Consider the following 13,801-nt stretch of genomic DNA (forward strand, 5'->3'; position numbering starts at 1 on the left):
AAAAATATATCTCGATATATTTTGCTATATCTCGATATACGATATATATCTCGATATCTTTACAGGAAAAATAACCCCCCAAAAACTACTGCAAAAACAAATATGCCAAATACTACAAAGTCTTTTTTTTATTGAAGTGCAAATAGGTAGGCAGTTCATGTATGAACAAAGTGTTTCTGCGACATTTAAAAAAAAAAAAAAAAATCCCTGTATACAAAAATAATAATTTAACTGTAAAATAAAGGAAGAAATAATACACATTGCACTATTTTTAATAAACCTGTATATAAATATCATTACTAATTTTGGCAAATAAATTTAAAAAATGCCATATATCCCCCAAAAACTGCACAACTGTAGAGTAAAACATTAATTTAAAAAAAGTTATAAAAATGCGTCTAAAAACTGACATGATTGTTACAAAATCACACTGTCTGGGGCCTCTGGAGAACTCAGAACAACTGTTAGCATAAAGTTTAAGGTAAAAATAACTGCCATTAAATTACAGTATCTTACTACTATGCAATTAGATAAACTGTTCATTCATTACATCACTTTACCTCTGTCTTTATCCACCTTTATCCTCTTCTCTTCTTTTTGGCACTGTATCTATAGCAGAATAGGTAGGCTAATGCTAATTTATAATGTGTCATGTAAATTCGGCCATCCGTCACAATCAGGAAACTTTCACCGTGTCTAGAGCTGGCGCGAGCTGCCAGGCCCGTTTCTACAGGGGAGCATGTTAAGTGTGAGTGTGTTAAGCGCCCTCAAACAAAAGCAATGCAGCGAGAGGCGACGCTACACAAAAAAATACCAACAACAACTGATCGCGCGCGCGCGCTGTTTCGGACGCACTTCAAGCACTCGCTGGGCGGGGAAAGATTGATGTGCCTGACCGGACTCGGGGGACTTGGTTGAATGAGACAACACGCGAGGGGAGGGGGAACAAAAGCAAGCAAGCAAGCAGGCGGAGGACGGCAACGGCGAGCACAGCACATAGAAGGCAAACAAGCAAAGTGGCGAAATCAGAATTAAATATAAACAATATATCGATATATACGATATGTCAAAATCCATATCGAGTTTAAAAAATATCTCGATATATCGTAAATATCGAGATATCGCCCACCCCTAATCAAAGGCGTATAAAGGGACCAGAATATCATAGAGACTTAGGGGACTGTTTTTGGTGTGGATCAGTAAGCAACTCAGGACATCCTAGAAACCACCTCAAAATCACCTTGCATGGCCCTAGCAGAATGAATTAGCAACTGCATAACTACACCCAGACATCCAGATCTTTCGCACAAACCAGCACCACTCCCGTTTGATCAGAATACATGAATCTAGCTACAACTAAATGTGATTATTAATCGAACAACTTTGTCTCCGCCACCTATTGTGCCCAGTCGTAAAATCACTGTAACGCACAGGCCTCATGCAGCTTTTTGCTTTAATGAAATCTAATTTAACTAATGAATTTATGCAAAGCTATGATAAGTAGCAGCTCTGGGATCTCGCTCCTGAGGGCAGATGAGGCTGAAGCTGCTCTTTTCTATTACCCCTCCATCTCAGATGGTGTAACCATGGTGACCTGTCAGCCTGCATCAGCTGGAAGCAGCCTAAAATAAACACTCACGGAAACTGCGTCTGATCTCTCATCTCTCACCCCCCCACAGAGGTGTTGCTGGACCCGAGCCGGACCTGGTGCCCGTCCTCCACGTGCCAGGCCGTGTGCCAGCTGAAGGAGTCTGACACGCCGCTTCCGCAGTTGGTGCGGTGCAGCGTTTGCACACTTGAGTTCTGTTCCGCCTGCAAGGGCAGCTGGCACCCGGACCAAGACTGCCAGGAGAACGTTCCCATCACCTCGTTTCTACCTGGGGAAAGCAGGTACTGTTGTCTTTTAAATGTTCAGTACAAGCTGTGCTTAAATGACAGCACTAAAAAGTATGTGGGTTACCTTAAAATATGACAAAACATGCATGTTAACATGTTTTTAGTGTGAAAAAATTCTACTTTTCTATGTAATATCCAATATTACAACTTATTTTTGCCATGACAACATAATGCCTTAAACTGACTGTAAAGTGACCAACCAAAAATGAAAGGGACTAACTTTAATATAAGTTTTAAGAGAATAATTAATGTTAGGGGTGTTATAAAATTGTACATTACCATTCAAAGATTTGGGGTCAGTAAGATTTTTGAAAGAAATTAACATTTTTATTCAGCAAGGATGCATTAAATTGTAAAAAATTGACAGTAAAGACATTTAGGCCAACAAGTAAAAAGAGATTTCTATTTCAAATAATTGTTGGTCTTTTGAACTTTCTATTCATCAAAGAAACCTGAAAAAAAAATACTAAGCAGCACAACTTTTTTCAACATTGATAACAATTAGAAATGTTTCTTGGGCAGCCAGCAAATCAGCATATCAGAATGATTTCTGAAGGATCATGTGACACTGAAGACTGCAGTAATGATGCTTAAAATCCAGCTCATCACAGGAATAATTTACAGATTAATGTGTATTCAAATAGAAAACACTTTTAAATAATATTAAATAATAAAATGAATACTGTTATAATAATATTAACAATATTTTACAGTATTGCTGTAACACTTAGATCCACAGAAGACAAAGTTGATTATAAAAGAACATAAGATTTATTATGAACTCAGAATAACAAGCCAACATATGAAACAGAGTGCTAGTGCACAGACACCAACCGACAGTGAACTGATGGACCAAATTAACTTAAGTAGTGGTACAAACAAGGTTAATTGAGACACGGCTGAACTAAGAGGACTAATCATCAGTAACCATGACAATTCATAAGTGGCGGGAAACTAGACAAAGGAAACATGTGACTGAATGAAACCAAAACAAACTGAACGTGACTGTGGCAATTACTGTTTGTTCTGTATTTTTAATCACATAAGTGCAGTCTCACTGCTTTTCCACTGAAAATTGGCTCCATTCACTTCATTTTTTTATAAAGAAAATAAGGGATGCGTCAAAATTAATTATTTTTGGGGGGTACGCTGTGCCACAAATGCTGTTGATTGAGGTTATCTTTTATCTGAGGTTATCCTATCCTGAACTATTCCTTTAGGTCTTTCTCATCTTGTCTCCTCCTCATTCATCAGCAGATACGCTTCAGTGTAGTTTTGTCTCTTTGATATGCGTTTAAACATTCCCATCCTCCCTCCTGGTCGGTATATGTATCCAGCAGCTGTCACGATGAGGCATGTACAGTGTAATGATGTTCAATGTGAAGTCGACATTAGATTTGAAATAAAATACCTCAATCTGTCAGTGTTTTTCTGCCTTATTGAACATGCTCATCAATCAGTCGAAGAATGGATCTTCAGCTTCTAGATGTTGAAGAGTGAATTTTTTTTTTTTTTTTTTTTCTCTGCTCAGTAAGCCAGAGATGCATTCACAGGTGTTATTTGACATTCATGTCACACGCACACTTGATTCCAAAGCAAAAGCATCATTGAGCAGAGTTTCTGATCCTTGATCTAGGGTCTTACAGGAGTGAACACTCAGCCAGCTCTGAAGTGAATTGCTTCACTAATACACACTAGTCATAATACTCTAAAGAGCCTTTCAAATTTACAGCTCAATTTCTGTACCGTTTCATGTTTGAGATTGCACCTAAACTCCTAAGTATATCTCAGAGTGAGAGAATCAGTCTTTAAACAGCATGAAATCAAAATGGACCCCATTTAAACAGACTGTTGTTTCCTCAAGGAGCTATGATGAGCTGACCTGACTAAATCATGGATTTAAACTAAATTTAAAAAGAAAACATTTCATGGCCTCCCTTGGAACTCGAGTAATGACCCTGCATGGGATAAAAATGTTTTTATGGTTATTTTAGGGTTATTTTTTATTTATTTTTTTACTTGAATAGATGCATAGAATAAAAAAATAAAAAAATCATATGTACCAGGCAGGGCTCAACAATACAGATCATCTTCTTTTCTTTCTGGCCCAGTTCACCAGAAAATAATAGTAATTGTGTGTGTATATATATATGCATGCTATTTTTGCTTAAAAAAATAGCTTTCTTTATTTTTCTTACTGATTTGTTTTCTAAAAAAAGAACATTTGCAACAAGCAAATATAGCGTCATTGCTGGAAAATGATAACATACAATGCAAAATATCACTGATTGGTTTGTAGTTTTTCACATAACAGTTGATGACTTTGACAGGACATTTATGCTATTTTTGTGTTAGTCAGTTATTTATATTGGCGACAAATCATCAGAATTTGCTATAGCAACAATGTGGAATGCATCACAGAAAGGCAAACATTAAGTTTACAGGGCATAAAAAAAATGGATCAGTGAATGTAAAACTTTTATTGGCAACTAGCCTAAAACTCTCTCACGCTGGCCCCAGGCCAGCAGACATCCTTGAGCTATAAAATAAAATTACTAATACAGTATATTTGCTTAATAATATGCCCACTTATCATAATAGAATCAAATCTGATGGACAAAATCAAGTCTCATTATTTCTACATGATTTCTTGATGAGTGTTCCATAAAATTGTGAAATCACGTTGTCCGTGTGTGTGCGCTCGTGTGTGCATGTGTGTGTAGAATATATTTTAAAATGTAATTTTACAGAATTTTTTATAATTTACTGAATTTTCAGCATCATTACTCCAGTCTTCAGTGTCACACGATCCTTCAGAAATCAATCTAATATGCTGATTTGATGCTCAAGAATTTTTTTTTTATTATTTTTTTTTTATCAGTGTTGAAAACATTTAATATGGCTTAATATTTTAATATACTGCGTAATGTTTTTGTGGAAGCCGTGGTACTTTTTTTTCAGGATTCTTTGATGAATAGAAAGTTCAAAAGAACAGTGTAAAAGTATTTATTGTCAATTTAATCCATCCTTGCTTTTTTACCTCAAATGTTTTTGTATCTAACTCAAACAGTAGTGTATAATCAAATCAGAAATAATCATATTACTACTATTATTCTGATTATTAATAGTACTTCACTAAACTGCGGTGTTGCAGTACTGTGAGTCAGATGCAGTTGTGAGGAGGAGCTCCTGCTGTTTAACGGGCTATGAGATGTTTGCTGCACAGTGTCACTTCTCTTAGATCAATAGACTGGGAATTGTCCTGGAAATGAATGGGCTTGTACTTGTCAGCTCGGTCCCTGTGGGTCAGCCTCTTCATTACCAGTGAACACTGTCCCTGGCCCAACACTTTAGTACATAGAAAAGAGATGGGCCTGTCTGCGTGGAAAAAAAATCGACTGTAGAAATCTGTTCTAGAAATTGAATTTACCAGCACCATATATTTTTTTTTGTCCTGGGAAAAGCTATGATGGGGATAGTTTTTAGAGATGCACCGATACAAAACTGTTCCGCTAAAATAATAAATTATACCGATAGCCGATTTATTCAGAATGATATCTGCCGATACCGATAGTTTGCTTTTCTTAAGGGGAAAAAAGGTCTCTCTCAACTAATGCTGTAAACTGTAAAGGGAACCCTCTCATTTAGTACATTACTATAATATTAGAGGTTAAAATTAACAACAGAGCCCAAACTATTATATTCAACTGCTAGTTATTTTTAGGTAATTTTAATTAAAAGCTGAAATGTTTGTGTACTCATTTGCACATAAAGTAGTTTTCATAAACACCTGTCTTCGAACATACATTTATAATTAACAGTCAGTAAGGTCCTCTCTAGTGTTTATTTATAGCTAATTATCTGTGAACATTGGATAACTTTCCTGAGGTAAATGCAATGTTTAGTGGCATATTGTTCACAAGCTGTTTTATTGACATGTCTCTGTGGTTGAAACACAGATTGAGTGATTACTTGAGACGTGATTCATTTCAGTAAGTTGTACGGTATCTTTCAACATATCTTTTTATTGTTCATGCATGTTTTTTCGTGCTACAGTATTAAAGTGGAAGACTCGCGCTCCACACTGCCGCTTAAACCGGGCCACTACAGCGATCTCACGTCACATTTAAAGGGTTAGTTCACCCAAAAATGAAAATTATCCCATAGTTTACTCGCCCTCAAGCCATCATAGTTGAATATGAATTTCTTCTTTCAGCCAAACACAAAGTTATATAAAAAAATATCCTGACTCTTCCCAGCTTTGTAATAGGAGTGAATAGTACCTTGTTTTTTAAAGCCCAAAAAAGCGCATCCATCATCATAAAAGTAATCTATACGCTCCAGGTGGTTATTAAAGGCCATGTGAAGTGAAGCGATGCGTTTTTTGTAAGAAGAAGAAAAAAAGCCATAATTATAACTTTATAAACTGTAATCACTAACTTGCGGTAAAGTCCGTAAAAAAAAAGGTGATTTTTCTTTAACTTCAACAGCCCTAAATTCAACACAAGGAAAATGTCTCTTCATCAAATGTATTCTTCACACACTATGAGTTGCAGTCTGACAAGTCCCCCCCCCCCCCTTTTAATTAACAGGATATAATCGTCCCTGATCCTCAGCTGTGAAAATAATTGATTTTATCGGCCAATACCGATTATTGGCCGATGCATCGGTGCATCCCTAACAATTTTAACTCTTACTCTTTTCTTTTTTCTTTAGTTCATTCTTTAAAGCTGATGACGACGACGCCCCCATCAAACGCTGTCCTAAATGTAAAGTCTACATAGAAAGAGACGAGGGCTGTGCCCAGATGATGTGTAAGAACTGCAAGCATGCTTTCTGCTGGTACTGCCTGGAGTCTCTGGACGTAAGTACACAGTGTCCAAAATATCTCAGCTTAACACTCTCAACGTCAAGCTGCTATCTTACTGTATTTTTACTGGCCATGTGCGCCCCTCTGAGGCGGCGTGTTAGTCCTTCAATCAAGGCCGTAAATGCAACAGTGTCCTTCATGCTGCTGTCCCGAACGCCCACGTAGACAATGACCGGCCTCTTGTAAATTGTGTGTTTGACAGGACGACTTCCTCCTGATCCATTATGACAAAGGACCATGTCGGAACAAATTAGGCCACTCCAGAGCCTCGGTGATCTGGCACAGAACGCAGGTGGGTGCTCATGGGAAGGAGCACACGTTTTCTTACTTATTTTCTTTTCTCTGCAGTGTTCAAAACGAGTACACGTGCATCTACACGTGACCAAGTCATAGGCATCCATTCAGACACAAGTGTTTGTTCATGAAGTAAGTGGTTGTCTGGTTCGAGCAGGTGATACCTGCTGTTTCACAGCAGATTATATGTATGAAGGTCTCTTTGGGACAAATTCACTGAAATTATTCATCAAATGATGGAGAAGAGCAGTAGAATCTGCCATATATTTAGAACAGTTTAGACTAGCACATCTTAAAAGGCCAACTCGGGTACTCCCACCTCCCTTCCTTTTTCTTTTGTTAGGCTAAATAATGATAGGAGAATATCACATTTGAAAAGGCTGATATAAAAAAAAAAAAAATACTAAGAAAATATCACCCTCTTTCTTGGATTAAAGGCGTATATAAAAACACAAGGCTCATTAGTCCCACTGTCCATTATGTATTTCTTAATAGCTTTGAAAAAATACATTTCTTATGGTTCAAAAAGCAACACAAATAGTGTTGAAAAAAAGCCTTTAAGCGATGTCATTAGGAACTGAGAGAAACATAGTATGCAGAAAAGTCTGTTTGAAACAACCCTCCTAATTTCCTTATTTGAAATATATATATATATATATATATGAAGAGTTCAGATGCAAAAGCTTCTAAGTGTGATGATAATTTGATGAAATAATTTTTATCAAGCTCATATATTTAAGTTCAGTAATCTCACTTAAATGACTATGAATAGGTTATTTTCATTGCCATTTAAGTGAAATTGCTGAACTTAAATATATGAGCTTGATAAAAATGATCATTCTAGAAGAAAATGTCAGATGGCACTTAGAGGCTTTTGCATATATATATATATATATATATATATATATATATATATATATATATATATATATATATATATATATATATATATATATATATATATATATATATTAGTTTACAGCATATTTTTCTGTATATGTGGAAAGCGTGTAGAATTCATAATAATGTTTAATTTATAATTATAATTCGAAGTACTTTTAATATTAAATATGTATTAATATTAATCATTTGTTACTCTAAGGTACATTTTGTTGATTTAAAAAAAAAGCATTGTTTCAGGAATATTTTTGTAATTTATAATAATGACAATTTTGAGGGTAAATTAGCAATGTGTCAGTGCAAAAAAAATAAAATAAACTTAATGATAATTTTTTTCTTTTTGCAATATGTTTTGTTTTTCTTTTAATTTTAAGGTGTAATTCTGATACCCTTATTCGCCTTCTAATCCTTGAGTTTCACACGCTCGTCGTTTCATATTCTGAACATAATGTCGAAAAGGTGAGATGGCCCTGAAACTACGGAGAGCTTTCAGTACTTTTGCACAAAGACATCTGTTGCTCTGCAGGGAGGAGTGAGTCATGGCCTTCGTAAGAGCGCAACGGCTCTGCTCCAGCCCTATGAGTTTGAATTTTACAACGTTTCAGCCGGGCAGCATCAGAAATTTGATTCTTTATGAATTAGTAAAGACGGAGCTGCCGGTCCAGGGTTTGAACCTCAGGGTTTGGCAACACTCTTCCATTACGCCACTCTACTCTCCTCCTCTCATGCCATTCCACACAAGAGCTCTGAGAAAAAAGAGACATAAAATGGAGGGACATTTACATAGAAACAGAAATAGAAATAGTGTGCAACGCTATAATTTGTCCCATGATAAATGGGTATTGTCATCTTCGGAATGCTGAGAAGATTCCGTATGGAGGAATAGAGGTCTATTGTATCCTATTCCCTGTTCAGAATTCAGAGATTGTTTTGCATCCAGAGAAAATTAGTTTTACATGATGCTTCTACAGTGATGTGAAATATGTGTAATTTTGTTGGCCCATGATGTTGACAGATTCTATATAGTTCATGCATAAGATGAACTCAATCTCTGTTCCATTTTGCAGCAGTTATAAATTCTAAGGATCTGACGCCCCTATGTGGTGGAAGATGATGCAGCATCATTTTTGTTTACTTGGACATTTTTGCCATTTTTTGTTTTATTTTTGTTCCGTTCCTTACTTTTATTGATTGCAGAGTAGAAAGAGTACTTGAAATGATGGTGAGAAGGAGGATGAGCAAGATTAGGAAAGAAATGTGTTCATATATTGTCTTGCTTTTACAAAAAAAAAAATAAAAAAAAATAAGTTATTTATCTTGTGATCATTTCAATTTAAATAACAAACAAAATGACTCAAGGTTACACTTTATTTTAAAGTGTCTTTGTTAATATTAACTAACTACATCTTACTATAGGGTTATTATGGTTAGGATTGGGGTTTGGTTTAGAGTTAGTTGTGTGTAATTATGCATAATTAACGGTTATTATTATAGATGTATATAACTACATGTAACGTGTAACAAGGACACTGTAAAATAAAGTGTTACGACTCAATATATTAAGGAAAATTTCAATGAAAAGTAAAGATTCTGTCATAATTTACTCATCCTCACCACCAATTTTTTACGAATTGTCGTTGTACGAACAGTGTTGTTTCAAAGTGACCATACAAACAACAAAAAACATTAATTTATTCAACAGTATACTAAAATGCAATTCAGTTTTTGAATTAATTCATTGAGATATTTTTTGGAGGGCATAAAGTAAAAAAACAACAGGGTGTCCTTATATTATAATGAAGAAAGAATGAAAAATGACTTTTTATTGAATTTAGTTTGTGGGTGTGTGTGTGTTTGTGTATGCATGTACTGTATGTGTGTATGCATTGTATGTATGTGTGTGTGTATATATATATATATATGTATATATATATATACACATACATATATATATATATATACACACACACATATATATATATATATGTGTGTGTGTATATATATATATATAATATACTCAAAAGTTTTCAGTTTGTAAGGAAAATGTATTATTAGTTTTACTTGATGGTTAAACCACATGGCATTAAATTTAAACTTGTCTTGAACATGGTATAGAAGTTTATCCAAACTAATATGAAACCAACATAAATGCAAAAAGTACAAGAAAACTTGGTACATGTGTTTTTTTTTCTTTTTTTTTTAGATTTTGAAAAATATTTTGTTTGTGGACACTCTTTCATATCATTGACGTTTTCATCTGTTTCTCCGCAGGTTGTTGGAATCTTTGCTGGTTTCGGCCTCCTCTTACTGGTAGCCTCTCCGTTCCTGCTTCTAGCTACACCATTCGTGCTGTGCTGTAAGTGCAAGTGCAGTAAAGGCGACGACGACCCTTTACCCACCTAACAGCTCGGCGTGAGCAGTCCTTTTATGAGGAATTCCGGTCATCTCCTTTAATCCTTTTTCTTTTCCTCCTCCGCCTTCGAGCTCTTCATCAACCGGTGGGACTTGCGCATTTGAAGCCGCAACACGGGCCATCTCACGCCACGGTTACTGTCACAGCTAGCTGAGTAGGCTCCATCCCCACAGGCCCGATGAGACTAAAGCAGACCTCATGAGGCTGATGCTTGCTTAGGTGGAGGATTCGACAGGTGGGGGTCCCCTTAGCGCACCCCTCAGACGTTACCGAAAGAGCACGGTGCTGTTCCATCCGGGCGCTTGACTATTTTGTGGATGTTTCGCATATGTGGCTCTTATGGAGGGTTCTGTTCTAACAGAAAATATATATTCCGTGTGTTTGTCTGTCTGTTTCTATGTTCATAGTAGCATTTCAGTCACATGGCCTATTCTTTATGACTTGTTTTACACAGATAAGGGGCTTTTCTGATACCTTTAAATGCTCTAAAGAGAGTAGATTTAATTTCTGGGCTCAAATATACAGCTTAATACTACTTTACATGTTTATTATAAGCTAAATTGTAGATTCAAAACGTTTTAATAGCACTTATTGTTCTGTTCATGTCACTTCATTGTCTTTCAGTCTAAAACTACAGATAAACCTAGTTTGATTTTGCTGGTTTTGGCTGTTGATGTCATCAGGAGATGATATTTGCCAACGAAATTTCTGTCAGTGCACTTACATACAATTTTTCGCCTTGAGATTGAGTCACTGACGTCCCGTGATTTAAAGCATGAATATGATTCCAAAGCAGGGCTGTTGTGTGAGTTTACAATGCCAAATATTGGCCCACTGAAAGTGTCGCTCAAATGGCGCTAAAGGCTTATCTGAACACCCAACATCTAAATGCGAACTGTCAAAATACTGCAACCAAATAGTTTTTTTAAGCAGTTCAAAAAAATAAATTTGTTTCCTTTTTTGTAGCTAAAGTTGAACTTTAGGGAACTTTAGTTGAGCATTTGGGATTTTGGAACAGTCACTGTAATTCAGGCTGGGATTATACACTGATTTCAAGACTGTTTGGCTTAAACATCTTTACAAGTCCAGCACTGTATCTATGCAAGTTCATATAACTTGTGGTTTCTGCTGTCTAGAACTGAATGGATTATATGGACAAGTTAGTGTGTTCTAGTTAAGAGGAAGAATATATCAAATTATTTCTGAAAAGCCATTACAAATACTTTTTTCTTTCATTTAATAGACTGGTTCTAAAATATAGGCATGAGACTGAATGTCAACATCTTGCCTGCACCACCTGGAATAGCAAGTGTATGTTGTATCATATGTACCTAGAAATATTCAAATCAGAGCACCTGCCATATGTGTAGCTGTATAATATGTAGCTCATTAGGTTTCCTCAAAATCCTTGGTGCGATTTCATCATCTCTGCCATTTTTCATTCATGTTACGTAATGGAAGTGTGCCATATCGGAGGTTGATATGACAAAGTGAATGTTTTTTTCTTTAGTAATACAACATTTGTTTATCCTTCTGGAACCCACAGTATTTATAAAGTTGATTTCTGGTGAATATTTCATGTTAGTCACCTCCATCCTTTGGTAGCAACCTTCATTATCCTGTTTTAGCCTTAAAGTTTTTGAGTACCTCACTGGTTTTCTCTCCTGTAGCTTTATGTTTTTTGTTTAATTTTATAATTATTTATGTATTTATCCTCAGGTCCTCTTAGATTAATAATTTTGGCACTTCTTTTGAACTTGTGTGACGTTTAAAGGTATACCTTTATACGTATGAATCTAAAATGTTGTATATGAAATGGCCATAATATAGATCTCAAAATTGATTTTGGTACATTATTCTGAAGTAAGAATCAGCATGATAAAATCAAAGCACAGCATCATTGTCAGTTATGAATAGCACACAAGTTACTCGATCCAGCTGAATCTAATTCTGCTCATGATTCAGCAACATTTGGCCATTTCGTGTAAAGTAATGCTTATATATACATGTATATATTGACAATCATGCCAAGCAGGGTTTTAAGACATTGATGAGGGAACATTTTTTGACAGTGGGTAAATATGTACTCAAAGCAGAACTCCGATGTTGTATGGGCTTTATTATAAATTTAGCTGCTTGTATATTTTTTTTTTTGTTGTGATACTGCATTTGATGTTCTTTTTTTATTGCATACTGTGATTATGAAATATTAGTTGTACAATATAACCGTTTCCTTCAGGGTTATTGAATTCAGTCAAGTGCTGTTTTTATTCGCTTTTTTTGGTTTTGGGTTGCGTCATGTTTCCATTTGAAATGTAATTTGTTCCTATTCCTAAATCTAATTAGAAATAATTGTGGCTTTACATGTAAACCGGGAACTACTCCTTGATGTACACTATAGATCTTGCAAACAACCAAAAACTGTATGGTTCCTGTTTGTAGGAATTTGCTTGTTGCACAAAACTTAGCCTTGCAGATTGGTTTTTATATTTCCAGATGAAAACTCCTGAAAGCTCTTATAGTTTGGAGTTAGAGCAAGAATTTGGAAAGCATGTCTTTTTTTCTTTTTCACCACAGTGGTCTGATGTTTGTATCGATGTCTGTCTTTCACACTTGACTTTTGCCTATTCCAAATATTAATTAGGCCTATTATTTTATTTGGTTTGACTTGTACCCCTGTAAAACATGACTGGGTTTTTAGGGACCTTGGCTTTGCCATTGCTTTTAAAACTAGTTTTGCCTTTCACTCTTAGATGGCCTTTTTATGTATCATGTGTTTGTTTTTGATACATCATAAAGAAAATGTGTTTTATTCTCTATAAATCAGAACCAAGTTCCACTTGTACAGTTCGACGTAAAATTGCATGTATGTGAAGTCTTGAGGATAAAAAAATTCAACTACAAAAACAACATATTTTGTATCATCTGTGCCACTAACACTGTGACATTAAAATGTATTCATGTTCATATTTTCCTGTTATTTTTTTTTTTTTTTTTTTTGCATTTTGGTTATAATGTCAATAAAACTGTTTAGTAGGCCACTGTTGAAAAAATATACCATTAAAAAATATAGATTAAAAAAAGGTAAATTCAGGATGTGCTGAAAAATAAAACAACGTTTGCCAAATATGGATAAGTAAAATAATTTCCTTCACCTTTTCATTTAATAATTTCATATAATTAGGCAACTGCTTTGCACTTTTAGTTTTGTTGAATATTGTTTTATAATTGTTAAGAATGTTTTCTTCATACCATACTCTATTTGGAATGTTGTTGGATGACAAAAAGCTGAATATTTAATTAACGTAATGTTGATTCTGGGTTAAACGACGAATGAGAAGACCCCTCTTTGTTTTGTTTTTTTACGTTTTACAGTTTTATTGGTGTGCCTTGCTTTATTATTTATTTAATTATTTAAATGTAATAAA

The 13,801-nt window shown here is 35.1% G+C and overlaps 1 protein-coding gene across 4 annotated transcripts in view; it reads left to right on the forward strand.

The window, feature by feature from the left end:
* Nucleotides 1-13,338, forward strand: part of rnf144aa (ring finger protein 144aa) — a 40,721-nt gene extending 27,383 nt beyond the window's left edge. For 2 of the 4 annotated variants that reach the window (XM_081347055.1, XM_081347056.1), the window contains exons 5-8: nt 1,680-1,890; nt 6,613-6,760; nt 6,969-7,058; nt 10,232-13,338. In XM_081347055.1, coding sequence (XP_081203181.1) covers nt 1,680-1,890; nt 6,613-6,760; nt 6,969-7,058; nt 10,232-10,363 — 581 coding nt within the window. In that variant the 3' untranslated portion in view covers nt 10,364-13,338. Of the gene's footprint in view, nt 1-1,679; nt 1,891-6,612; nt 6,761-6,968; nt 7,193-10,231 lie in introns of all 4 variants that reach the window. The other 2 variants (XM_081347057.1, XM_081347058.1) reach the window with 1 other exon arrangement.
* Nucleotides 13,339-13,801: the final 463 nt, after the last annotated feature.

Source organism: Scardinius erythrophthalmus, assembly GCF_964197995.2.
Source record: "Scardinius erythrophthalmus genome assembly, chromosome: 19".
Lineage (NCBI taxonomy): Eukaryota > Metazoa > Chordata > Actinopteri > Cypriniformes > Leuciscidae > Scardinius > Scardinius erythrophthalmus.